This window comes from Metarhizium acridum (assembly GCF_019434415.1).
Source record: "Metarhizium acridum strain ARSEF 324 chromosome Unknown scaffold_579, whole genome shotgun sequence".
Lineage (NCBI taxonomy): Eukaryota > Fungi > Ascomycota > Sordariomycetes > Hypocreales > Clavicipitaceae > Metarhizium > Metarhizium acridum.
In genome coordinates this window covers 781,935-808,307 of record NW_027094047.1, presented here as the reverse complement: position 1 = coordinate 808,307, position 26,373 = coordinate 781,935, and the positions used below count along the sequence as shown (strand labels likewise).

The window sequence follows — 26,373 nt, the reverse complement described above, 5'->3', positions numbered from 1 at the left end:
GTTTTTCTTTCCTTTGCCTTGAATGTTTCAACGAAACGTAGACTGCAAACATTACTTTCTCACTGATCGGAATTGGATAGGGTTTGACCTGCCGAAACGCCAGGTTGTCCTGCAACAAGCAAGGTACTTGGAGCAAACACCCGAGGATTTCGATTGCGAATTTGTAAGATTGTGTAGGTAGAAAATGAAATCAACTTCTTCACGACTTCACAAAGATATGATTCATCACTCGGTTAATTCTCTGCTAACTGGCTGCAGCGTAAAGCTGGCCTCCGAGGATTCTTGTCGTCATTTTTTCCATGTTAGCTTGGAAATGCAAACACGTTGATTATATAGGCTTTTGACAGAAGAAGTCGTCCATGATGGAAAGAACGAGCCTAAACTTGGAGAAGACGAAAAATACATTCCCAGATTGTTTCCCTTGTGGGCATTTGCAATATCGTCTACTCCGTAAAGTACGATATATGAAGAGCTCCATGGACTCAGCCACACTCCCTTTTATCCGGCACGCTGTCTCACACTTTCTTTTTTTGCATTCCCCAGAGTTCCTCAAGCGGCCGTGGACTTGATCGCAAGTGTCCCAATAACCTTCAGTTACACCGGGCGTGAACGCGAATGGACCATGAGACGCCTCGAGTTTCTTGATGATCAGAGGCGCTGTGGCAGCGCATCGGAGGCATCCCAGCATACAGGTGAGTGCAGAGGAGCGCACCTTTTTTCAAGCGCAATCGGAGATTTATTACAGACCACAGACACATCGCGTCATCTGCGGCCGCCATGTCTCTGGTCACCGACACTCCGAAGAGCGAAGCGGTTGCTTGGAGACTCGCAATAAGGGCGTTTTTACATGTGGCTGGGTGGACGGCACATCTAGAAAGACGACCATGAAGATTTTGATTACCACCTCGCGCTGTGGGATTGTCGCCAAGTGCCGTGGTTGGTTATGCTATCGCAGTTCAGCCGCGGTGAGACATGTCATTGCAAGGGTAAAAAAAAATGCAGTATAGACGGAAGAGACGTGTCCGGAATGGTTTTACAAACTACGGAGTAACAAACTAGACTACTCTCCACAAGCCAGAAATTTTCCGTGTCTTGTCTCCCGCTTTGCGACATTTCGCAACGGCAAGTCATGACTCTAGCACTCCAGCCGTGTACTTTCTTTTGACACACGCATGCTTTTTATAGTTTTGGACCCGCACAAACTTTCAACGACGCGATGGGCAGTTTGGTTAGAATTTGATTGGCTTTGTGCCATTTGACATGGAGCGCCTCAGCCTGCGATCAGTGAGGTCACTTTGGGGAGACAAAATTCCCTGTTCCAGTTTGATGGAGGAACGAAACGACGCACAAACGCACGGGTGACTTCTTGATGTGTCCTCCCTAATTGAGACACAGAGCCAGATCATGTTTAACGGCAGTTTCGACCATTTGTCTCAACATGATCGAGCGATGAGGCGGGATTGGAAATCTTGACTCTCGGTTTCTGTCACCACTTCGAAACCCCTTCGCTCTCCCAGCCGTTTTTAACTACAGGCTCAGTCTTTTGAACGCCCTAAAAAGCCCAATGCCCTCACCGTCCTTAATAGAAGTCTCCTATTTCTGTTCATCAATGCAACGATCTTCGACTGAACGACCAGACCATGAGGGACATGGCTTCTGCTGGACTGCCTCCGCCGCCCTTGGGAATTGATCTCTCCCAAGATAAACGACCTTTGATTGTGGCGATTTCAGTAACGACGTGGATTCTGGCATTCACTATGGTGGCGTGTCGAATTGTAGGACGACGTCTGAGGGGACTTCGATTATGGCTCGATGACTGGTTTATTGTTGCAGCTTTGGTACGCTCGCCCACCCACAGGTCATGAGATTGGGAAATGATGAGAACAGCTTCGCCTCTAACTGTCACAGCCACCATCATTGGGTCATGTTCTCGGCATGGCGGTATACGGTACGTCTCATCCTGTCGTTTATAGATATATAAATATATGAAGTGTAAATCATTGCGAGACAGCGCCGCTAATGAAAGGATAGCTGTCAGTCATGGACTCGGAAGACACCTCTGGGCGGCAAAGTCTGATTGCCTGTACGCCTGGGCGCTCGGGTTGTTTATCGCCGAAATCTGCTACGCCCTCACATTAGTATTTGTCGAACTATCCATCCTGTCATTTTTCTGGCGATCATTTTCTGTCTGCAGCTCGATCCAATGGCCGATTCTCATTCTCGCATCCATAGTGTGTATTTGGGGTGCGACAGTAGTATGTGTGGATTGATCTGCAAAGCTGTGAAAATGAGTTTATAATTGACATCGTGTTACAGCTTCTCGTTACATTTCTACAGTGCCTTCCTACTCACTCAATTTGGGAACGTTTCAATCCCGCCAGTTCCATGAGCGCCAACAACTACACTTGCGACGTGGATCCCGCCAAGTTCCTTTATGCAAACGCGATTCCAACCATTGTGACCGACTTGGTGATGGTGATGCTCCCGGTGCCTTATGTATGGGGGCTTCAGTTGCCGCGCATCCAGAAAATTGCTCTGGGTTGTGTCTTTCTGGCTGGAGGATTGTGAGTCCAACCCAGTGATGGGCCATTGCTGGCATGTCTAATCCGGTTCGGCAGCGTCACAATTGTTTCGATCGTACGATTTTACTATCTCTTATCGCTGGATCTGGAAGACCCTGATATCACGTGGAACTTTGTCACAGTAGGTATCTGGTCCTTTGTTGAAGGCAACACCGCCATTGTATGCGGTAAGTCACACACTGGTCTCGAGAGGCCAGTTGAGTGCTAACAATTTCAGCCTGTCTGCCTTTTCTCAGGCCCGTTATCAATAAAATCTCGTCTGTTAATCCATTCATTTTGGCCTCGGTTCCATTGAACGGTATTCAACAATGCGAAAACTCTAGCCGCAGCTTTAACCAGACGAACGTCTTCCCGACTTGGGGCTTCAATAAAAGTCACGGCGCTTCAACCACCCCAATGCAGTCACAGAGCCATGACGAACTCGATCATGATGAGCACCCATTTGCTCATCTTGCAGATGGTGCGCCCGAAACTGATACGCCAGCAAGACATCTTGGCAGGGAGTTTGCCGATTTGGAAGCCGTTGTCGCATCCCCCTCGTCAAGGTATATTCCCATCACAAGAATCAAGAAATGTCTTGAGCAAAGGAACCACTGTGTGTTTTGCCCCAAAAAATTGCGCCACCATGGTGCAAGCGCGGTTCAGAAGGGCTACACTAAGAAGTTCACTGAGGCGGTCGAGCAATCAGCACATCAGCCTCCCGTTGTAGACTTAGCTCGCCGTCTTCATGACGAAGCCCACTGTGAACCTTTTGGATAATGGCAATGAATCAGAGTGCGAAGTTTGCAACAACAACTTGCCGTCGAGGACGACTAGAATGGCGAATTCGCGCTCGATGCCCTCTGACCCTTTCACATGGATTCTCTCGAGTCCAAAGTACTCGGTGGACTCTGGAGCCAAAACGCTCTTTGCGACGACTCGGGGCGTTATCCATTTCTCTACAGGAACTCTGGTTCGCGCCTCGCAATCCACGGCTGTAAGAGCAGTTGGAAGCCCAAGCCCGAGATGGCCGTCCTTTTTGCCATCAATAGCAAACCCGTCCCATTCGCCCAGGACAGAAAGATCCTCTGGCCCCTAGGATCTAAACAACCATGATGCCTTCACCAATGGCGTGCAATGTGCCCGGCGGAACGTACAGCGCCTGATGCGGCAGGACGTCGAACTTGTGCATGCGATCCAGCAGGTCCCTCCCCCGCCCTGTCTCAACAACATGCAGAGGCTCCTCGTGGCTAATCGATTCCTTTAATCCAAGCCACACCGAGCCGGGCGTCAGAGGGTACCAGGCTTCCGCTTTGCCATGATTTCGTCCACGGCGCTGCCTGAACAAATCCACATGTGGGTGAGCTTGGACAGGCGGTCTGTGGCCGGCATCCAGCAACTTCACCAGGAGTTTGGTATCAGCGCCATATTTGGCCAGATGCTCTGCGCCAAGCCATTTCTCCGGCTTAGAAGACACCGCATCTGTGAGCACAGTCCCGTCCTGAAGCTGTCTGTAGCCAATACCGGCTGTGGCAAAGCAGCACGTCGTGGAAGCTACCCAGTCTTCGGGCTGATTCGCAGGGACGAGGATTGGTGCCATGATGGATCGTGAAAGGGCTGGCTATTTCAGCAGGTCTCTATCTACAGAACGGCAATTTAGGGTAGCGCAAAGATCAAGAACCGTAGGGAGCTTAAGGCGTAAATACTACTTGGGACGGTAGATTTGTAATATTAAGACTTTCAATTATATCCATTCAAAAGTGCAGGTTGTGCTGATCGTGAGCCGGGGCGAATTTGGTGTGTAGAGAAGGTGATATAACGGCAGATGACCTGGAATCGCCCCCGACCGCTGATGGTCCTATTTACTCTGAGTGAACCATTGACGGCACTGACATGGATAGTTTTTCCAACGGTAAGAGAGACTATTCGGTGTAAGTCACAAAGGCGTGAACAGACTCCAGCACTATCACTGTCCGCTACACCCGCGAAACGATGTACAACATCTGACGAATAGACAAGCCACATTTGCGATGACCTGCACAGGGCGGCACACACAGTTGGTCTGGCTCGGAGCTCAGTACCCCAGGACTTATAAGTCGTGCATGCTGTTGGGGGGCTGCATGGGGAAAACTATGGGAGTGTTGTTCGAGACGCAGGCTATCTTGGATGGGCTTCTTTGCCGAGTTGCCTAATCCCCAAGACCCAGTTTGAGTATTTTCGCTGGAACTCAGTGTGCTGGCAGCCGAAAATGAAAGCAAGGGGCGCTTGAACGATGAACCATGGTTCCAACACGGCGCTCGTATGCAGACGGCGGCGTAGTTGAAGGATGACTGGTGGCTTGCGATTCACAACACAAAAGACGCACTGAAAATGTTCATAACGGCTGAGAAGAGGATAAGAGCCAGTACTGGAGATGCTTTGAAGAGTGATTATATGACTACGTGGCGGGCGTGTCTTGTCCTCGAGCTCAAGCGAAACAAAAGCACAAGTTTCGCATCACTGCGTCTCCTTGTCACTTTTGAAGTGATGCTGCATCTCCATCCCGGCAGAAGCATACCCGCACTTGAGGTAGAAGCCGCTCTTTGCAGGATCGCAGTTGAGAAGGCTCTTGGTGCATCCAACATTCCTGGCAACCGAGTCGAGGGCATTAATCATCTTGAGGCCGAGACCCTTGGCTTGGTAGGGCTTGGCGATGCAGATTTCTTCGACGTGGCCTACGCTCGCGCGGTTCCAGATGCTGCTCGTGTTAGGGGGCGTGCGGGACATGCCGGGGATGCTTGAACATACAACTTCTTTTCCACGACGACGGCTCCCGTGCCGACGATGCGCCCTGCGTGCTCGATGACGACATAGTAGTAGGGTCCCTTGCCCTGCGTGTCCATCTCATCGTAGCGCTCGTTGAACTCGTGCTCCGTCTGGTTCCCCGTCCATGTGAGGTGCTCGAGGCACGTGAGGAAGCCCTTTGCGTAGTCTTCCTTTTCGAGGGGCCGGATGGTGAAGCCTTCTGGGAGGGAGGCGGCGACGTCTTGTGAGATGAGGGAGGCGGGGAAGAGGGGCATGGTTGCGATGGGTTGGGTCTGATGGATGAGGCGGTTTATGGTGCTGAGCTGTGATGCGTGGTTATATGGCGAGGCAATGAGCCTTTGGGCCTGTCTGGCGGTTTTGTAGATTCGAGCGAGGTGAGAGGAGTCGCAGGGAGATGGAGGTGGCTCAGACGGAGGGGGATTATTGTGCGCCCCCACAGGGAGTGTGATTCACCGACGAGCCGTTTCGGATGGCGAGCAGGATGAGGGCAAATAAGTTTGATGAATTGGCGACAAAGTGGCATCAATGTCGCATCCCTCCGGTGAGAGTACTTTCTCCGTCCCAACAGCCGGCAAGAGTCGGTGTGGACTCGGTGGCCATCTCGGGGCCTGCTCCGGCAAAACCGTCGGTTTGACCGGCTTCATCCGGGCGGCGGAGACGGCCTCTGAAAGGTTCATGGCCCGAATGCCCGATCCCATTCGTCCCAGCCGAAGCAACGCGCATAGACTGCTTCCTTTATGGAGTGAGATGGCTATTGGCTCTATTACGATCAGCTGAGGAGGTGTCAACTCCCCGCATATCTTCTAGATTTCGGGGGAGTAACCATCAAAGCGGCTGTTTGTACACCCCCAATCCCCCCGAATCGCAACAACAAAAACGTCTCCCTTGTTCTCAACAAGCAGCAATTCCATACCACTCAGCTGTAGTCTCAGCCCGTTAGAATGACACACCACTCCTACGTCTGCTCCAGCTCCTACTGCTACGCCAACTCGTTCGCCATGATCATGGCCCATGGGCCCCGAAGCCCCGTCCACTGCCTCCTTGAATTCGCCACGTGCAGCCCCTTTGGCATGGAGGTCATCAGCAAAGACCTCGTCTTTCTTTGACCCCTTTGGCTGGGATCCGATGCACTCGTTCGACGACATGCTCAGCGCCGCGGGGTGGACTTCCAAGCTCACCATTGGCAAAGATGCAGACGATGCGCTCGCTTGTTTAAAGCGGGAGCTCCGGCAGGGCCCCGTCTTCGTGGGACCCGTCGAGATGGGCTACCTCCGATATCAGCCCGGGAACAAGGGCCCCATCGGGGCAGATCACTACGTCGTCGTCTTGGGCATCGACGGCGACAGGCTGGACTTGCACGAATCCCCACGGCTTCCCGTATGCGTCCATCCCCGTGTCCGAGCTCCTGCAGTCCTGGAAGACAGACTCCCTCGGCTACGGGACGTCGTACATGATGCGCAGTGACTTCAGGCGCGTGGAGGAGTTTACCGAGGAGCAGGTCATCCGGCGGTCCTTCCCGAATGCCCGCCGCTGGCTCGGCATGGAGGCCTTCGAGGCAAGCAGCATTCCGCCGGGGTCGTGCGGCAGCGCATCGGCGGCGGACCGCCTGGCCGAGATTATCCAGACGAACTTCCACCCGGGCGTGAAGAATTCGCTTGTTTACTTTGCCGTGCGGGTGGGCGCGCGGCGTCTTGCCGACGGGGCTACGTGCCTGGGGAGGATTGGATACACGGATGCCGCGAGCATCATGGCGAGACAGGCCAGATTAGTTGGGGGACTGCAGTATCTCTTGGTCGTGGGGAATACGGAGGGTGCCGTCAAGATATTGAGGGAGTTGGGCCCGACATATGATGACTTGAAGAAGGCGTTGGGGTAATGTGAATATGAAGATACGGCATCAGCAGCATGGGAGACGACTGATTCTTGAACGGAATCCCTACACGATAGAACACGGCTCCGTAATTTTCTGTGCATCTCCGGTCTGGATAAGAGTGAATCTTCTGAAGTGAGCTCTTCAACTTCAATAACGTAATCATTTCGCCGTGGGCTCTCCGCTGTTTGTCTAATTCCATCCCGTTCACCACGGCTTGAAAGCGCAAGGCGTGACATTAGCATTTTGTATTCGCGACACGACTCCTCCAGGCGCTACTACAGTACCCTGTCGGATAGGTATTTACAAAGGATTCTTTACAGAGCGCCCCAACCGCCCAAGACATACGACGCTCGACATATCCTCCCGCAGTGATCGCTAAATGGTTGTAAATGGTAGGCGTCACACTATACTTGCAGTTAGTTTCAAACACGCATGTAGAACCCAGGCGACCTACCTTGCATCTTCCTGCTGTAATTTTTGGGATCCCCACGACGGGGATCCTTGCAGCCCTTTCCGCCTTTTCTACTCCTGCTTGGAACGCGATACAGTGATCCTCCAACTTGATTCGAAGATCCTCATTCTCGGGGGGGTTAGTCTCAAGTTTAGCACAAGAATCCAAGAGCTCAGTAAGCCCCATCTCCCACATTCGCTCTGCGTATTCATTAGTGCGATGAAGTGCCTCGCAGCGCCTCTGAGACCACCGCCAAACGTGCGGATCACCACCGGTATATACGTCGACGCCTTTACAAATCCTAATAAGCTCGTCAATCTTGCCCTCTTTAAAGTCCCTCTCAAGACTCTCCGTGAATTCATCCACTGTAGGGGTGCAGAAATGGCTCTTCCGCCCTTCGATCGTCTCGCTCTCTAGCCCTCCTTTTAATGCGCATATAATCTTGGCTTTGAGATCGTTTCCGTAGATGTCATCGCGTGAGGATCCCCCGATGGCCTCCTGGACAGAAGCTATTGTGTCGTCAAACCAGCGAACAGCCGCCCCGATAGGGTTATCCCACTGCTTGATCGCCTCGAGCAAGTCTCTTGCGTACGGCAGTATAAGAGAAAAAGCAGCGGCCTTGCCCACAGCCTTAGTCACCCGGATTCTGCTCGACTTGTAAATCGGACGCTTGTCGTTCACCTTGGACTTTGGCCTCTTGCCGTCGGAGCCGGGAGGGATTGAAGGTTTCTTGGGGTTTTTTGGCCTGGCAGGACCGGTGCTTTCCTGATGGCCGAGCCGCGCCATGCAATTCACGTCTCTCTTGGCCGACTTGTCGGCGCATATGGAGCTTATCAATTCGTCTAGATTCTTCTCTACTGCCTGTGTCTTGAATACCCTCCACGTGTCATCCTGCCATGCAGGGGAGAGGCGAGGGAACCCAGCAAGCTGTGGTGCCGCGCCGGCGCCTCGTAGCTTTTGGAAAGTACTCTTGTTGAACTTGGGGTTCTTCTTGAACCCCTTAAACTTGCCCTGTCGTAGCCTCTCTTGACTTTCCTTGCCGACTTTTGGGTCGGAAAAGTCGTTGTTGTAGGTGACTTCCCACCAGCCTTCAATCTGCTCATATGAGATGAAGCCAATAGCCGCATGCTCCTTTTGCGCGGGATAAGGTGAGTATTTCCCAAGAGACCTGTTTACGTCCACCATTCGTTTATCAGTGTGAATCCTGTAGATGTAACCCTTCTGCTCGGGCACGTCATCGTTGATAGCGAACGTGAGTCCCACGCCGGGATCAGCACTTGTCGAGACGTAACGTGTAAATTCGGCCGTTTCCCCTGCCGCATGATGAAATAGGCTGCTGCCTTGTTGTAACTCGACGGCAGAGAGTGAAATGCTCGCTCGTTGCTTCTGCAAGCCTCGCGAATAAAAACCCCCGTCCTCCTCGACGTCTGCTGGGCTCCTCCCCGTCTCGCCGCGGTAGACGTATTCTGGGAATTCGGCATCAAAATCGCCGGCTTGGCGGCGGTCCAGCGCTCTCTCGATACTGCGCCTTGGGTCAAGCTGGCTCTGACAAAGCCCAAGAAGCAGTGCCAGGGTGATTATGAAGGCCCGGAGATTTGCCCTCATCATGGAAGAATGGTAGGAGAAAATAATGCTGAAATAAGGCACCAGTGGCGCTTGGCAATGGGCGCCAAGTCTGACAGCGCGTGTTTGTGCGAAAGCCTAGGCAATATAGATTGCAATGGCGGCATCACTTGCGCGATGATTCGTGCTATATACTCGATTATTACCACGACATTTATTGCCTTGATTTGAACGTAGAGTCAAGCCCTTGAGTCTGAACCGCGAATGTCCCTGAGCCACAATTTAGTTGATTTGGAATACGAGACGGATATGCCGAGCAGATAATCCCCAGATCCTTGCAGACCCTAACCAATGGGTTTCCACTCTACTGCATGTTTGCCCAAAAAACTGCATTATGTACCGTAGAGTCAAGTCTATGAGCTACCTTCGGCTTATAGCGAACACGGCAAGGATTTTTGAGCTAAGCGATTGACTAGTCGGAGATTGTGCCGGATTTAAGGACGAGGGAGAGCCGTCGGCTCCCACCGGAACAGCGCCGAGTATATACATGGATTTTGAAATTTTCTGCCTCACATAGAGCGCACAAACAGCTTAGCTGAGTCTCAACCAACATGGTTGAAGCTCCAAAATACCCCACACTCTAAACAGTCGATTATGCTAATGGGTCTCCTCTCACAGCTGAGGTGCTCTTGCAAGCGATAGCGGGTGGCATCTGGTCGCACGATACTTGATAGGTCCGTTGCCTACATCATGTTGTACTGTCAGCTACCTATGTAGTAACAATATCCGCCCCTCATAGAAAGAGGAATATAATTACCACCTAGTAACTACGAATAAATAGTTCTAGTTAATGCGCTGATATAAACTGCAGCTTTCTTATTTTTCAGCCGAAGGCTGACTCTACATTAATCCATAAGTTTTCCGAATAATGAGGGTTTGGTGCAGGCTTGACAAATAAGTTTCTATTGGTCCAAATTCTGTATGGGAAATCGCGAAAGAAGGCTGGATTGGTTGGTGGCTCTAGAAAAGTGGGTAAAGGACAGCCACCGTCTGTCGGTGCTTCTTTGTTTACTTCTCTGTTTACAATCGTTTACAATCGTTTACAATCGTTTACAATCGCTAAATTTGCCCAGCGATCTGTTCGTTTGCTTGGCCAGCAGCCTTTCTTCCATTATTGAAACAGATGTACCGCATGGTTGGGTATGGATTATGATTCTAGGGGTAATATTAGTCCTAGATCTGAATTGGCAGTCCATTGCCCGTCTTGCGACCGAACAAAATCACCAAGTAATTTCGTTAGCAGGAGGAAATCTGCCAATCCAACTACAACCTGTCTGGAATGCCGGGACCACCGCAATTCCGAGGTAACTGACACCATTGATATACTATATATGCCTCCCTAACCTGATCAAGCGTGCCAGGTCCAAAGGTGCCGTCCTTGCATTGAGAAAGCTGGCTGTCCGTCCTACCTCAGCTGAGAGATCTGCCCCGAAAAGAACCGACAGAGACGCTGGCCTATCGCCTCCTAACCAGAGATCTGGAACCCAACCTACATCGCCAGAGAAGCTACGGCAACAACATACAGCTAGGAGTTTGTTCGGAGAGCCAGGCAGCCAGCCGCAGATAGTGCTGGGGACGCCGATCCCACCAACCCAAGCGAGCTCGCGGCTCTTCCGGGCTCTAGCTCCCTCACCGCCTGTGCCGCCCTCGACCGATCCTGTCGCCTCACATTCTGATCCATCTACTGTCCGAAGCAGCACGACTGGTGTGGACTACTCTTACCTGGCTGTTAGGTTCCACAAGGGCGGGAAGGACTCGCAAGATGATGCCTCCAAGGCCGGCGCCAGGGCCAAGCAGGCCACTATTCGGCGCGACCATCGTTCACGACGCCGTGCAGGGGAGGCTGTGTCACTAACTCCCACAATCTCTCAACTCGGCGTCTTTGAAGGTTCTGATGGTCCTGGAGAAGGTATCCTTGTGCTGTGGTCCCGGCAGTTTGTTCAAGCTAACCACGGAACGTAGCTGGGAGTCAAGATCGACTACAGGCAAATGAGCTCCCAGATGGGGATGGAATGACCAAGGAAGCGGATGACAGGGGACAGTTCTCTGAATCTGATGTTGACGTCGAGGACTATTTCAACTTGCTGCTTTCACCTGCTCGACCACGGAAGTACCTCGAACACCTAGGGGTAGAGTCTGATTCCGATCTAGGGGACGAAGACGGGAACGATAATAGCAATGCCTTGGACGAAAGCCCTCTTCGCTATTGCTCGCGGCAGCCTTCCAGAAAGTCAGGGCCTCGTCGCCGTGCTCGCCGTGGTCCTGCCCCTGGTACAGGAGGGCGGCCAAAAAAATCTCAAAGGCAAACTCGATCGTCGGGGCCGCCACGACGGTACCGGAGTCCAGTGATGATTCCACCTGAAGAATCGGCCGTATTTCACGCACAAGATCCGGTGTGGAATGGGGACCTGGACGCTTGCGCCTTGACCTGTCGTGATAAAGCAATCCTCCGTGAGTTCTGGACAAAGCTGGACAATGACCAAATGCAATTTTGTGGTCGATGTCAAGAGCGTTGGTTCCAGATGAAGATCGATTCTGATGGCATTTGTGCGCGTTGCTGTCGAAAGGATGATAAACGCGGCCCTGAAGAGCCGTACTTCTTCTCTGTGGACAACCAGTTGGATTTTGGCTCCGTACCGACTCAATTGCCTCAGCTTACACCTACTGAAGAGTCTTTAATAGGCCGTGTTCACGTCCACGTGAATATTATGCTTGTGCGGGGCCAGCAGTACAAATATCGGGGACATGTTGTTCACTTTCTCCGCGAGGTTGGCTTGGTGTACAACCAACTCCCGCTTTTGCCGCGGGAGTTGAACACTGTATTACTCCGTCCTTCCAATACGTCGTCCCATGCAAACCTTAGCCGGCAATTCACCCGCCAGTTCCGTGTACGCCGCCAGCCAGTTGCCATATGGCTTAACTACCTCCGGCGCCATCATCCTGGCTATCGATGCATCGTCATCGACGAAGAGCGGCTGAGTCAATTGCCTCAAGATGGCAATGTCCTGGACGACATCCCCCAGAGCCAGGTGGAGGCTGCCGAAGTTGGACCCGAGGAAGATGAGGAGGCAGAACCGGACCTGGAGGACGAGGCTGCGGTGCCGGACCTTTTGGCCAAGGACACGGAGCTCGATGCTCTGCGGTCTATTCTTGCCGGAGAACCAGAAGCTGAACCAAGGCTTTCCACAAGCTTCCAGGAGCAGGTGCAGCACGAGCTGCAGCTTCCGAATATACGGCGCACACCCATTAATGAGTTCAATCGCTCTCATGCCCTACTCTCCTTAGCTTTTCCCTGCCTCTTTCCTGACGGGAGAGCCGACTTTGTTGAGCCTCGGCTACGGTCAATCGACTACAAGGACTACATCGAGCACGCGATGCGCTGGCATGACGGGCGTTTTGCACGCCACCCGACCTTCCGCTTCGTCGCCTTCAATACTCTGATGCGGTCACAGGCCCGTGCACGGTCCAAATTCTTCGTGAAGCAACACGATGGTAGTCATGAACCGCTCACACGGGAGCAGCTTGTTCAGGCACTGGAGCACAGCGAGGACCCTGAGGCGCAGGTGCTAATCAACTCAATCACAAGACATGCGGTACCTATTCGCGGCACGCGCCCCTTCTGGAACAGGAAGAGGCAGGACCTCGAGGCCTATGCCTACAACCTTGGATGTCCTGGTGCATTCATCACATTCAGCCCGGCAGATTTACACTGGCGGAGTCTCTACCAGCACATGCCCCGATATGATGAATGGCTGGCTGCGTCCGAGTCCGAGAGGATGGGTCTCTCGCGCCAACTTTTGCGTCAGAATCCTCACATTGCTGCTTTCCATTTCTACCGCCGATACTGTTTCTTTCGAGATATCGTGTTAAGCAAGAAGTTCAACATTACGGATTACTGGGATCGGTATGAATGGCAAGGGCGTGGCAGTCCGCACAACCATGGCCTGTACTGGATGGAGAATTGCCCAAGAGTCGACATGGTGGATGAAGCCGCTCGTGATGTTTTTGCACGCACGTGGGGATTCCACATCACTGCCATTAATCCTGAGCCGACTAGGACTATGCCCCAGGGTGAGGGTAACCCCCTGAGCGTAGATCCACTGAGTACAGAACTGACATTCCTGCGTCTCTCACAAATCGTCAACCGCTGCCAGCGCCACAGATGCAATACCACATACTGCTTACGCGTAAGGAAGAGAACCGTTGATCTGGCGAGGGATATGGAAGGCGCTGCTGCAGATATCGAGGCGGCCAATGCGGCCAATCCAGAGCGGGAGTGTCGTTTTGACTTTCCTCGTGCCTTGCGGGAGCTGGCCGCAGTGATCAGGAAGGAAGGCAAGTCGTACTATGTCTTCGAGGCGGCGCGGAATGACAACCTCATGAATCACTTCAATCCCGCCATTATACTAGGCTGGCTAGCCAATATCGACATATCTCCTTGCACCAGCCTACAGGCGGTTATTACGTACGCTGCCAAGTATTGCAGCAAATCTGAGAAGAAGACTGAGCCTTACTGTAAGCTTGCAGACCAGGTTTTGCCGCACACGGCACACCTTCAGCCGCTATTATCCTTCTCCTCTCGCCTGATGAATAAGCTGATTGCCGAGAGAGATTACTCGGCGCAGGAGATTTCCCATCTTCTCCTTAACATTCCTCTGCAGGAAGGCACGCGGATGGTGGTCTCTGTCGACTGCCGTCCTTTGGAGCAACATGCACGTTCGTATCGCGTGGATGAAGATGTCAACGAGACCGTCGGCAGCTACAGGAGGTATCTCGAGAGAAATGACCAGCACGAGGATGCAACTTACCTCGAGTACCTGCAATCGTATAATCTCAAGACGTGGAGGAGACTCGCTGCCAACGCGAAGAAGAGAGTCCTGTCTTACTTTCCTCGATACAGGTCCGTGGAGGCATCTCCCCAGTTTGGTGACTTCTGCCGTGTTAAATTGATGATGGCTCATCCGCATCGCTCTCCAGAGGAGTTGCTCACCGTGGGCGGGCAGCGGTTCGATTCCTTCGCGGCTGCGTACAGGTTTTGCAGAGAGCAGCACCGTGACACCCATGCGGACGATCATTATGGGGAGCCAGATACAAATGAATTGAGGGCTGAGGACGACGAATTTGAGCTTGAGGTCCATGAAGAGCCCATTGTGGATGAAGACTGGCATGAACTCGCCCGCATGCTTCCCGACCGCCCGCTGGAGGAAGAGGATATCGACATGCTCGGCCGCCGAGACATCGACATCAATTATGATTGGACCCCCCACGTTGGACGGTATACTGATGACGGTATTCTCAAGGGCGACTACTGGAAGCAACGCAAGGCGGCAAACCGCCTTGACCTTGATGTGGATCATCAGCCCTTGGAAGCTCGAGATTCCCTAAACCGGGATCAGCGCTTAGTATACGATACCGTGATGGACCACTTCCTGAATCAGGAACCCTCTCAGTTGCTGCTCCATGTGGATGGTGGAGGTGGTACCGGGAAGTCATACCTCATTAATTTGCTCTCCGCGCACCTCCAAGCCGCTGCTGCCGGGAGAGGGACACCTGTTTGGCGTGCCGCGCCCACTGGCGTCGCGGGAAATCAGATATCGGGCACTACTTTGCACTCCCTGTTACACCTTCCAATCAACAAGGACTTCAAGCCCCTCTCGCCCACTGACATGGCCCAGCTCCAGAAGAAGCTGAAGGACATCAACTACCTGATCATCGATGAGAAGAGCATGCTGGGACTGCGACAGCTTTCTTGGATCGATGACCGCCTGCGCGAGGCGTTCCCGAGTAGGAATGAGGAGTTCTTTGGTAGTCTTAACATCCTTCTGGTTGGCGACTTCTTCCAGCTTCCACCCGTGCTACAGAAGCCGCTCTATTACGATAAAGAGGTGCAGGGAGTGGAGATCAAAGGCAGGAACGCATATAGACGCTTCGATAAATCAGTCTTCTTGAAGGTTGTCCAACGGCAACGGGGCGACGATCAGAAGGCGTTTCGCACAGCTCTCGAGGAATTGCGGCTCCTCCAACTGTCAGTCGAGTCCTGGAAACTCCTTTCCGGTCGAGTACAGGCGAAGCTAGATGATCTGGAGGTCGCCAGGTTCGCCAACGCCTTGCGAGTATACGCCACGAAAGATAGGGTGAACGAATATAACCACTACCACCTCGACCGCCTCGGCCGGCCAGTCATTCAGGTCAAGGCTAAGAATGTCGGCCTTGGCGCGGCTGCGGCGCCTGATGACAAGGCGGGCAACCTTGCGAAGCAGATCCCTATATGCATTGGCGCCCGTCTGATGCTGACATCTAACCTTTGGCAGCCAGTTGGTCTCTGCAACGGCGCTCGCGGTACCGTTTACGATATCGGCTGGGCACCGGGGGCTGACCCAGTCCAAGACCCTCCCTGTGTTATCATGATGGAGTTTGACAAGTACAGTGGACCTGTGTTCCTGACCACCGCTGATGGCAGAAAGATTGTCCCGATTCTCCCAGTAGACAGGGACTTCCTCATCGGAAGCACTCTCTGCACTCGCACGCAGTTTCCCCTGATCGTATGCTACGCCATTACGGTTCACAAGTCGCAGAGCATCACTGAAGATGTCATCGTGACAGATCTCTCCTGTCGGGACTTTCAGACTGGTTTAAGCTACGTAGCTGTCTCTCGCGTAAAAACGCTCCAGGGCTTGATGCTGGATGCGCCCTTTGATCGTGGTCACCTGTTTTACGAGTCTCCACCAGAGGGTATGAAGATGAAGATGAGGGATGAGCGGCATAGAAGACGACAGGTCCTTACACGGAATCCATATAGGTCAGACCACGGCTCTGCATAACTAGATAGCTAGCTAAATGTAATGGCTTAATAGTTGCTTGGCCCAAGGACTCCCAGCCTTCGGATGATCGTACCCCTTGCACCCACAGCTCTAACGTGCAAGGGGTGGCGTAGTATTGACTAGTCGGAGATTGTGCCGGATTTAAGGACGAGGGAGAGCCGTCGGCTCCCACCGGAACAGCGCCGAGTATATACATGGATTTTGAAATTTTCTGCCTCACATAGAGCGCACAAACAGCTTAGCTGAGTCTCAACCAACATGGTTGAAGCTCCAAAATACCCCACACTCTAAACAGTCGATTATGCTAATGGGTCTCCTCTCACAGCTGAGGTGCTCTTGCAAGCGATAGCGGGTGGCATCTGGTCGCACGATACTTGATAGGTCCGTTGCCTACATCATGTTGTACTGTCAGCTACCTATGTAGTAACAATATCCGCCCCTCATAGAAAGAGGAATATAATTACCACCTAGTAACTACGAATAAATAGTTCTAGTTAATGCGCTGATATAAACTGCAGCTTTCTTATTTTTCTTAATTCCTATCAACTCCTTACTTCTTCTTCTGCGGGTATTCTAATCGCCCCACGCGTCTGTATAGTTGCCGCGGCAACTTTGGCAAAATAGAACAATTTACGTGGCTAACTGATAAACCAGGAGATGGCCTAGATAGCATCCAAACGCCTATTAGTAGAAGAAAATCAGCCAATCAGTAGTGATCAAGCGCTTACCTGTAAGTGTCATGTCCGTCTCTCCATTTCCTCGCGATCGAATCCGTTGTAATAGGTTCTCTTAGCTTGACTATTCCCACGGTAGTATAGGGGGATAATATCAACGGTATTTGTTAAGATATCTTTCCAGCTTGGGCTGGGTGGCTGTGGCGCAAACTGGCATGACTTGCTGCGTCAGGAGAAGCATTCGCATGAACTTAATATGTCTAGTCTTCATCATTGGTAAAAGTCAAATGAAGCTACGCTCGGAGCCCACCTGCTCGTGTCATATCCCACTTTTTTGAAATAGACAGCAGTGACATCAAGGCCCTGATCCTATAAACCGCGACTGACCGTCAGCCGGCTGAAAACACTGCATAACACGTAAAATTATAAAACCCACCATCCAGTGAGCTATCTGATTCTACGGGAGCTTTTCTAGACGGGAAATAGGCCCTTGGAAAGTTCAATGTGCCAAGTGAATGCGCTACTACTACATGAGCTATATAATAAAGGTGCTTGAATGTCGTGAGCGGCCCTTCGTGGGGCGCGCTCAGAGACAACTGGCTTCGTTTCCCAATGATTAATGATAATTCCCTGACTCGTCTCAACGGAGGGAGTAGTCCCGTGGATATGCCCAGACCTGACATGCGACATGCGCACGGCGACCGGCAAAGATCAGCTGCGGTCCAACGGCATTTATGTGTTGTTGTGGCTTGCATATCGTCTAAAACCATCTTCTCCAGATATACATTCAACACCTACTTTAATGCTGCACTCTCTTCATCTCAATCAACTCCCCTTTATTAGCCTACCATGACGGAGCAAACTTAATCATGAATTACTCTACTATCCTCTCCGTGCTGCCTGTCCTGGCCACTGCCAACCCCGTTCTTCGCCACCAGGAGGCTGAATTAGCTCCGGATAGCTTCCTCTAGCTTGCGACAAGGCATTGGGTAACTTTGAAGAGGCCTGGGCCGCAAATCACTGCTCGGCAGCGCTTCATGCCGCCAGCAATGATGTGCCCACTCCGGGAGACTGTTTAGATTCAAATGTTCCATCCACTTAGGTTATTGAGTGGCTGTGATGAGTTTGGTCATCCGCCGTGTTAGACTGGGCACTCGTTATGCTTAATGCACGAGGCGAAACATGACGGGCGACAAATATCACGACATTGTGAGTGCCGCGATGATCCACAGCTAGCTCGCATCAACCTCTCAGCCTGTGTGAATACATCTACTACAGGTATTCCCAAGTAGTTCATCAAAGACAGATTCTCGATACCCCCCAATCTTGTCAAACCATATAAAAGCGCTCAGCATCACATATTACCAAGGGCCAGAGCGTTCGCCCTAAGCATTTTCACTTCTGTGTTCTCACGGTGCGTTTCCACACACGCCACGACGAAAAGACCAATATGGATGATTCTATCCAAATCAGCAACACAAATTACCCCCGCCATAAGATATGACTTACGTAGCTATTCCTCCAAACGCCAGCGCTGCCTCGACCATAGCATGAATTCGATCCGAATCCTTTGTATTTGAGGGATACTCCTCGTCCGTCCAACCTGTTATAAGGATTCCGTTGACTATCTCAAGAGATATATAGGCAAGCGAGATGATCAAATCCATGCCTACTCGTGCGCCAGGGGTTATGCCATGGTGCAACGGGTGAATAAAATAGCAAGCTGCATCTGCCGCGGACCAGAGTATCGAAAGACCGGCCTGAAGTGGTTAGTTTATATTTCGCTTTCGGTCGGGTATTTGTGATAGAGAGACGTACTGGGGGGCCCAAGAAGAGAATGGGGATGACATTTTTGGTTGACGCGGGTTGACCGGTCAATGCGAGAACCAGTGCGCCGCACACGATAACGGCGATACGAAGACTGAATGGAATGACCCATCGTTCTGAAGACCGGCGAAGGGAAGTAATAGTAAGCTTGGAGTCCATTGTAATAGATTCAACCACGTAGCATATAAGACGGATACAAGTCACAGGTCGAGAGTTATGATACTGGAACACAACTAGGAGACGCGTTATTCAAGTTCTTTGTCGCCACGTCTTGTTGATCAGCGTTGGTGTTTCCCGGGTTTTGGCAACCGAGCACCAATTGGCTGTATCGTAGAGATCGACACTACGAGCTGAAACGAATGTCAGTCTTAGTATGCCCTAAATAACATGACCGTTGTGAATCCTGGTGGTTCGGTATACTTTCGGCTTACATCTGATGTCAGATTGCTTGGAGATGGTATCTTAGAGAAGAGATTATTGTTATTGCTCAGTTCCGGGTAGAGGGTTGCGAAGACAATTCGCAAAGAAGACAACCTATCCACCTGAACACGAATACTTTATTGCAAGCCGTAGGCTGAAGAGCAACGACTTGTCGCGTGATGTGGACCAATGATTGTGAGTTGCCGGTTGAATGTGGCTCATGCCCACCGCGGTCGAAGGTGGACAAGAAAGAATGAAGGATTGTCGGGTTCTATATCTGTTCAACGGCCGTAATAATCGCACATGTCACCGGAGCCAGACATGTTGTCACAAGGTGTTCGTTGATGTGGTCGACTGCATGGGGTGTTCACTCACGGTGCACGAGAGCTCGGGTCAGACTTGACTTGCCAGGCGCAACATATTACTGGGTGGGATGGCATCATCTACTCGCTGATGCTGGTATAATAGAAAGGCTGTACGGTAATACACATACTTGGGCGATGCGAATGGGCAGCCTCAATGACACGCAACCCTTTGCCTTTAGTTGCTATGCATATATGCCCGACCAGGTGTATACTTTCCGTACATGGTCATGCGGGTTGAAATTGCATCGGCCTTACGGCGCGTGGCTCAGGGTCATGCCAAGTTGCCTCGTTGGCTATTGTGGTGGAGCTACTTTGGCAGGTGACCATGTCGTTTGCTGAGAAGATGAACAGCACGGGACCAACCGAGAGCTGCGTAGGCATCTTGGGCGAAAAATCACGATGCGATGGTCTTCCGGTGGGTGCATTCGGCGCTTTCATGTCAGTCAATCTTGGACCAGGTACCTCTTAGGCCAGTTCTAAGAAGCAAACCTCGATGCCCACGACAGCAGTTTTTGGGCCCAAGTGCGGATTCGTTTGCGTTCAAGGCAAGGCAAATGCTAAATAATGATAAAGATTTCAGCGCGGTCCCATCTCGACACGTGTTACCGACTACTTACGTCGATGAATCAACACGGGGTGACTGGCGTGGTTGTGGGCGATGTGGCTTGCCAAAGCTCCTCATTCAAAATGGTCGGGCTGCTTGTGGCCGTGGTCACCAGCAGCACCCACCACCAGATCATCTTGTTGATGTGAAGCCGGCCAACAAGGAACAAAGACCAATGGTCAGTTCGATGCCTTGAGTCGCCTCGACTGCAATGGTGAGTGGTGATGACGAAGCCACATGTAGAGTCGTCAGCCATTCAACACCGTAAGAAACCCTAGTCGGTTCCACATCGCCAGCACTTGAGCGGCACCGCCAAGCGCTAAACCCTGCTGTTGGCCCATCTGCCGAACCCATCGATGGCCGATTTGTTTTTCTCAGTTGTCTCAGGTCCAGTGTTTGCGTCGTAACATGATGGCTGGGCACGGCCGCGAATTGCGGCGGCAGGAATCGGATTCGGTGCCCCAGTACTCCGTAGGAAGAAGAAGATGATGAAAAGAAAAAAGAAAAAAAGAATGCTATGGAAGTGAGCACACAAAACAAAGCGTGAAGTCGCGGGCACATCTGCACCGCACAAGTCGAGTACTAGACCAACACCAGACGACTAGTACTTAAGTAGTATGCTGCGCCCGAAAATTCAATGTTCAATTATAGTGCACTACGGAGTAATAGTACAGTCACAGTACAATGTACATACTACAAAGCGCCAGAAGCTGGGACCTTCAAATGTTCACAATTGACTTTATTAATAAGCAACACAAGGCATGCATCCACCCACCAGTTGGCCTTGTGCCCTTGCCTACCCCCGGCTCCTTCCTTCCTTCCCCCAGCCCGTGAATCCACCCGTCGAGCTGTTCTCTGCCTGTCCCCTGCCTGTCCACTTATCCAGCGGCCAAGGGTCGGGTTGCATTGGTGGATTGGTGCTCGGTGCATACCTGCCTGCCCGGTGGCATAGCCAGTTGACGTTTACCCCTTGCAATACAGAGGTCCCTTCAAAGGTGTCAACCTCCAAAGATCCCATCTCGACGCTTCATATTTGCTTGCGCCCATCCATCCCGCCCTGGCTTTTGCGGGAAGCTGCCTTGCCTCTGCGTCAATAGGCCTTGGCGTCTTGCTCGCTCCGTGGACCACTTGCTCTCTTTGCTGATACCTTTGCCTGGCCTTTGGCGACCTCGTTCCGCTCCGCCATTCCGGAATCTTGCGGTGCAGCATCAGCCACGCCGTCGATATCACCTCTGAGCTACCGCCGTAAGCTGCCTCTCAAAATCACTCTGATTCTTTTGCCTCGGCCAATCTCGACGCTTCGAACCGAGTCCCCCGCCTTGCCCTGCAACATCGAACTTATGGACAACTTCCCGTCCTTGTCGCCTGAAGGCGGCGGCGACGGCGGTTCTCGCCAATCTGCTGGCGCTGATGATAGTGGTGGACAGAGACGTATCAGTCGGAACCCTTTCAAAAAGGGACACGATGATCCCTCGGCTACTCTCCCCGATCTTCCGGACCTTCTGAAACACAGCGACAGCGACGATGAGGACTCGCCTAACGATCCGGCCTCGCAACGCGGTCGAGCCATGTCCGTCAACATGAATCAGAGTATATTCGGTCTTATAGCAGCAGCAGGCTCACGGGTAGACTTCAACACCCGCTTTGACGACGGAAGCAGCGACGAGGAAGACAGTGAGCAATCAAAGAGTTCTAATGGCAGCCAAGATCTTTCTCAGACCATCATACTTTCGCCGCGAGATAAGGACGCCAGACGGGGTCACAAGAAGAAGCTTTCCTCCGGCCACAGACTATTAAAATCACTTTCCACACTACCGAAACGGAAAAGCAAAAAAAGAGAAGCGAGTCGACTGTCCGCGCCGCTGATGGGTTCGTCGGACGAAGCACGAGAATCCGCCGACCTCGCCACATCTGCAATGGCGCAGGACAATGAAGATGACAGGCTTCCACCAGTTATGAGCCGAATGCTTCAGGCTAGAGCCGAGATAGCTAGCAGGCCCAGTTTCGATATGGAGAGGCGATCTAGCGATCTTGCTGCGAGCGGTGACAGTGACGAATCTTCTGCATTGGCCAAGCGATTAATGGAGATCTTCGAGTTTGACGAGCCAGAACAAGTCATAGAGGGTAGGTGTCTCGTATCCCCGTAATGATTGTGGAAATTCATTTCCCACTTGATTATTTATTTGTTAGTTTTCGGCTAATTATAGACTCCAGAGTATCCATGTTGGTTATTACAAAGCGTGCTCCTCCAGGGCTTTCTCTATATCACGTCCAAGCATATTTGCTTTTATGCCTATCTTCCCAAGAAAGCTGTAAGCGCCCCTATAACAGTCAAACTATCGAGATCAATACTAAATAGTTGTAGAATGTTGTGGCCAAGTCGGGTTATTTGTCAAAGAGTGGCAAGCGCAATCCCAAGTATCATCGATATTGGTTCCGCTTAAAAGGAGATGTCCTATCATACTATCGTGATTCGACCAATCTCTACTTCCCCCATGGTCAAATTGACTTGAGATTTGGCATTTCTGCCAACATTGTGGATAAAGACAAGGACAACCTGCAGTTTAATGTCATCACTAGTCATCGAACTTACAATTTCAAGGCCGACAGTGCCCCGAGTGCCAAAGAATGGGTCAAGAGCCTCCAACGGGTAATTTTTCGGAGCCACAATGAAGGCGACAGCGTCAAAATCTCATTGCCTATTGACAATGTTATTGATATTGAAGAGACTCAGATGATGGACTTTTCCGACACGTGCAAAATCCGAGTCGTTGATAACGATGAAACCTATGCTATTGATGAGGTCGGTACATCATTAGTTACAACCCACAAAGACATGATTCACTAACCCTTTTAGTACTTCTTTTCATTCTTCAACCTTGGAAAGGAAGCCATCAACGTTCTTAAAATCCTAGTTGAAGATGCCTCCTCCACCAAACGAACCCCAGGGAAGCTCATTGCTGAGCAAGAGTTGCAAAGTCACGAGCAACCCGAGAAGAACTCAAATAGCCAGCCCTCTCTACAGAACTCAACTCATCCGGCGGAATTGAACCCCCATCAGGCTATGCATGTCGATAAGATCCGAACGACCAAGTTACCCGAAGCCGTCAAAGCTACGCTCTCTCCCATGTCCCCTCACTCGGCAAATCCTAGTCCGCGAGCCAGTGTAGAGTTCTCTTCCCGAACTAGTTTAGACGCGATTCGATACAAAGGACGACGGAGTCATGAAGTGTCCAGTATGATGAGTGAGCAGAGCACCAGAAGGAGCTTCAGCGGTCATCGAAAGACGCAAAGCACTCGTCAGTTTGATGAAAGGAGGGGCAGGCATATAATGGATTCATCCGACTCAAATTTGCATTCATCTACAGATGATCCTAGTTACTCCAACTTGGTTGTTTCGGTAGCCACTGAGGACCCCTCGGCAAGTCAGATTCTGAAAGGTAGCGAAGTGTTCCACAGCCCAACCATGCGCCGCTCAGATGGCTCAAGTCAGTCAACAGACGCTAGAGAGGAGGAGTTGTCCAAAAACTCGGAAATCTTTCCTGATGCCTCGGTGTCTATGAAACATGCGGCGACTACAGGCTCTATCAACCAGGTCGGATGTCATGGTCAAGCCGACCAGGCTCGGTCAACTACTCCCACACTCCAGAGTATCACTAAGATGGGATCATACCCTCTTCAGCGTGCGGGTGCGTTTGCCGACTACTTGAACAAAACAAGTAAACGAATGAGCTCCCTTCTTGCTACGGAGTCTATGGGGTACGTTGAGAAGGTCTCAGGAATGTGGAAGGGCGGTCGCAAGCACTATGGAGAACCCGCCGGACTTAGACCAGACGAGGACGAGCTAGAAGAGGATTCTGAGGGCAAGGTCCAGACCTCCATGGAGCGCTTTCGGGCTCACTTTGCTCTGCCAGAGTCCGAGAAGCTGCAAGCCACCTATTTTGGCTGCATCATTCGAGTGCTGCCTCTGTATGGCAAAATTTACATCAGTGACAGATCTTTCTGCTTCCGCAGCCTGCTGCCTGGCACGAGAACCAAGTTGATTCTCCCTCTCAAAGACATTGAAACTGCCCATAAAGAAAAGGGCTTCCGAATCGGGTACTCGGGTCTTACCGTCGTCATTCGCGGTCATGAGGAGCTCTTTTTCGAGTTTAGCCAGGTCGACGTACGTGATGACTGTACCGTGACCCTAATCCAAAGTCTGGAAACAAATCGTTATCTGAGGGAAGCAGGACTCCTTGACCTCGAGGAACATGAGGAAGAGGACCAGGCCATGGCCGAACGGGATGCTCTCAAATCAGCTAGACAGGAAGACTTTCCTCAGCACGAGATTCTGCCTCCTCAGCAAGCAGACTCGCAGCCAAATGTTCCAACTATTCTCATGGACGAAACTGACGGCTCTTTTCTCAACTTTAAGCCACCCCAACCCATGAGGATCACCTGTCTGACCATAGGGTCGAGAGGCGATGTCCAGCCGTACATTGCTTTATGCAAAGGGCTGCTTGCTGAGGGACACAAGCCTCGAATCGCGACTCACGCCGAGTTCCAAGGTTGGATCGAATCTCATGGAATCGAGTTTGCCAAGGTTGAGGGTGACCCTGGCGAACTTATGCGACTGTGTATCGAAAACGGCACCTTCACCATCTCATTCCTTCGCGAAGCTAACTCAGCATTCAGGGGGTGGCTCGACGAGCTTCTTGATTCAGCCTATCAAGCATGCCTGGGCTCGGAACTTCTCATCGAGTCCCCTTCTGCCATGGCGGGCATTCACATTGCAGAAAAACTTGGCATCCCGTACTTCAGGGCTTTCACTATGCCCTGGACCAGAACCCGTGCGTACCCTCACGCCTTCATCATGCCCGAACACAAGATGGGCGGTGCCTATAACTACATGACTTATGTCATGTTTGACAATATCTTTTGGAAAGCCACCGCACAGCAAATCAACCGCTGGCGCAACAAGACACTTGGCCTGCCCAATACGAGCTTGGAAAAGATGCAGCCCAACAAGGTACCATTCCTCTACAACTTCAGCCCCAGTGTCGTCGCTCCCCCTCTCGACTTCTCGGACTGGATCAGAGTCACAGGGTATTGGTTCTTAGATGAAGGTGGTGAATATGAGCCTCCAAAGGAATTGTCTGACTTCATACAAAAGGCTAGGGACGATGGCAAGAAACTTGTATACGTCGGCTTTGGCTCCATTATCGTAAATGACCCGGTCAAGATGACGCAAGAAGTTATCGACGCAGTGCTCAAAGCCGATGTTCGCTGCATTTTGTCCAAGGGGTGGTCTGATCGTATCTCACCCAAGGATGACCCAGCCAAGCCCCGGCCGGATGAACCAGAAATGCCTGCCGAAATCTTCGTCATCAAGTCCGCGCCACACGACTGGCTGTTCCGTCAAATTGACGCCGCAGCTCACCACGGCGGGTCTGGAACTACCGGCGCAAGTCTGCGGGCGGGTATCCCTACCATCATTCGGCCATTCTTCGGCGATCAGTTCTTCTTTGCAACCCGAGTAGAAGACCTTGGTGTTGGTGTTGGCTTGAGACGATGGGGTGCCAACAGCTTTGGCAGAGCGCTGTGGCAGGTGACGCGCAACGAGCGGATGATTGTAAAAGCTCGTGTCCTTGGCGAGCAAATCCGCAAGGTATGCACCATTTCACCCTTGAAAATACTACTCACAGGGAAACTAACAGCTCGTACAGGACAAGGGGGTCGACACTGCTATTCAAAACATATACCGTGATCTCGAATATGCAAAGAGCCTCATCAAGGGCAAGGTTGGACGTTATGGACAACCAGACGCCGAAGAAGACGAGGACACTGAAGAGAGCTGGACTTTTATAGGGTCAGATGAGCCAGACCCCGAGATGGTCACCAAGAAGCTGAGTGAAGGGCTCGGCGGGGTAGGCAAAGAAAAGACTTTTGGCAGCCAGGCGATCAAGGCATCGTCTTGATGGATCGACTTTTTTTTCCCTTTCTCTTTTTTCCTTTATACATTTTTAACTGATGAAATCCCCCTGCCATGAGGCACACAACTTTTGTTTGAAGTGGGTGGCAGGTGGAGGCTAGTGGGATGAATGGGATAATGAATACTGGGTAATGGACAGACTTACGAAGCGTATGATTCATTTGGTATTGGGTAGGGGTACGGCGCTGCATCATACAATAGTCTTTCGAGTATAGATTACACGGCATGATAGACAAGACATTAATACCTCGACAATGCAGACTTATTCGCCTAATTGCTATTCAGGGCCTCCAGATTCCGTCAATTGCCATTTGCCTGTTTGAACAAGTAGCGCTGCATATCCCGAGATAATTAAATTGAATATTGTTGCGCTCT

The 26,373-nt window shown here is 51.6% G+C and overlaps 8 protein-coding genes across 8 annotated transcripts; 4 read left to right on the top strand and 4 right to left on the bottom strand.

The window, feature by feature from the left end:
- Positions 1 to 2,385: 2,385 nt before the first annotated feature.
- Positions 2,386 to 3,341, top strand: J3458_021509 (uncharacterized protein; the record flags this gene model as incomplete). Its single annotated transcript, XM_066122656.1, has 3 exons — positions 2,386 to 2,564; positions 2,619 to 2,749; positions 2,800 to 3,341. 3 exons carry the CDS (start codon positions 2,386 to 2,388, stop codon positions 3,339 to 3,341), a joined length of 852 nt encoding a protein of 283 aa, XP_065972414.1.
- A 322-nt stretch (positions 3,342 to 3,663) lies between these two features.
- J3458_021508 (uncharacterized protein) lies at positions 3,664 to 4,161 on the bottom strand (the record flags this gene model as incomplete). The annotated part of the gene is made up of 1 exon (XM_007815154.1): positions 3,664 to 4,161. One exon carries the CDS (start codon positions 4,159 to 4,161, stop codon positions 3,664 to 3,666), a length of 498 nt encoding a protein of 165 aa, XP_007813345.1.
- Positions 4,162 to 5,057: 896 nt separating this feature from the next.
- Positions 5,058 to 5,620, bottom strand: GNA1_4 (Glucosamine-phosphate N-acetyltransferase-like protein; the record flags this gene model as incomplete). Its single annotated transcript, XM_066122655.1, has 2 exons — positions 5,058 to 5,298; positions 5,349 to 5,620. 2 exons carry the CDS (start codon positions 5,618 to 5,620, stop codon positions 5,058 to 5,060), a joined length of 513 nt encoding a protein of 170 aa, XP_065972413.1.
- A 757-nt stretch (positions 5,621 to 6,377) lies between these two features.
- On the top strand, positions 6,378 to 6,830 carry J3458_021506 (uncharacterized protein; the record flags this gene model as incomplete). The annotated part of the gene is made up of 1 exon (XM_066122654.1): positions 6,378 to 6,830. The coding sequence occupies one exon, from the start codon at positions 6,378 to 6,380 to the stop codon at positions 6,828 to 6,830; it is 453 nt and encodes a 150-aa protein (XP_065972412.1).
- A 76-nt stretch (positions 6,831 to 6,906) lies between these two features.
- Positions 6,907 to 7,242, top strand: J3458_021505 (uncharacterized protein; the record flags this gene model as incomplete). The annotated part of the gene is made up of 1 exon (XM_066122653.1): positions 6,907 to 7,242. One exon carries the CDS (start codon positions 6,907 to 6,909, stop codon positions 7,240 to 7,242), a length of 336 nt encoding a protein of 111 aa, XP_065972411.1.
- Positions 7,243 to 7,263: 21 nt separating this feature from the next.
- J3458_021504 (uncharacterized protein) lies at positions 7,264 to 9,641 on the bottom strand. Its single transcript, XM_066122652.1, has 2 exons — positions 7,694 to 9,641; positions 7,264 to 7,643 (listed from the first exon to the last, which is right to left on the bottom strand). Exons 1-2 carry the CDS (start codon positions 9,296 to 9,298, stop codon positions 7,554 to 7,556), a joined length of 1,695 nt encoding a protein of 564 aa, XP_065972410.1. The 5' UTR covers positions 9,299 to 9,641; the 3' UTR covers positions 7,264 to 7,553.
- Positions 9,642 to 18,162: 8,521 nt separating this feature from the next.
- On the bottom strand, positions 18,163 to 18,794 carry J3458_021503 (uncharacterized protein; the record flags this gene model as incomplete). The annotated part of the gene is made up of 3 exons (XM_066122651.1): positions 18,163 to 18,268; positions 18,318 to 18,568; positions 18,627 to 18,794. 3 exons carry the CDS (start codon positions 18,792 to 18,794, stop codon positions 18,163 to 18,165), a joined length of 525 nt encoding a protein of 174 aa, XP_065972409.1.
- Positions 18,795 to 21,364: 2,570 nt separating this feature from the next.
- On the top strand, positions 21,365 to 25,984 carry ATG26_2 (Sterol 3-beta-glucosyltransferase; the record flags this gene model as incomplete). The annotated part of the gene is made up of 5 exons (XM_007815159.2): positions 21,365 to 22,148; positions 22,239 to 22,336; positions 22,390 to 22,827; positions 22,882 to 25,674; positions 25,733 to 25,984. 5 exons carry the CDS (start codon positions 21,365 to 21,367, stop codon positions 25,982 to 25,984), a joined length of 4,365 nt encoding a protein of 1,454 aa, XP_007813350.2.
- Between the last annotated feature and the right edge of the window lie 389 nt (positions 25,985 to 26,373).

Bases quoted from the DNA above. Each gene is read 5' to 3' on its own strand.
- J3458_021504 (XM_066122652.1), bottom strand. From the start codon at position 9,298: ATGATGAGGGCAAATCTCCGGGCCTTCATAATCACCCTGGCACTGCTT. The intron at 7,644-7,693 runs GTAGGTCGCCTG...CTGCAAGTATAG, and splicing joins TTACAGCAGGAAGATGCAAG to TGTGACGCCTACCATTTACA.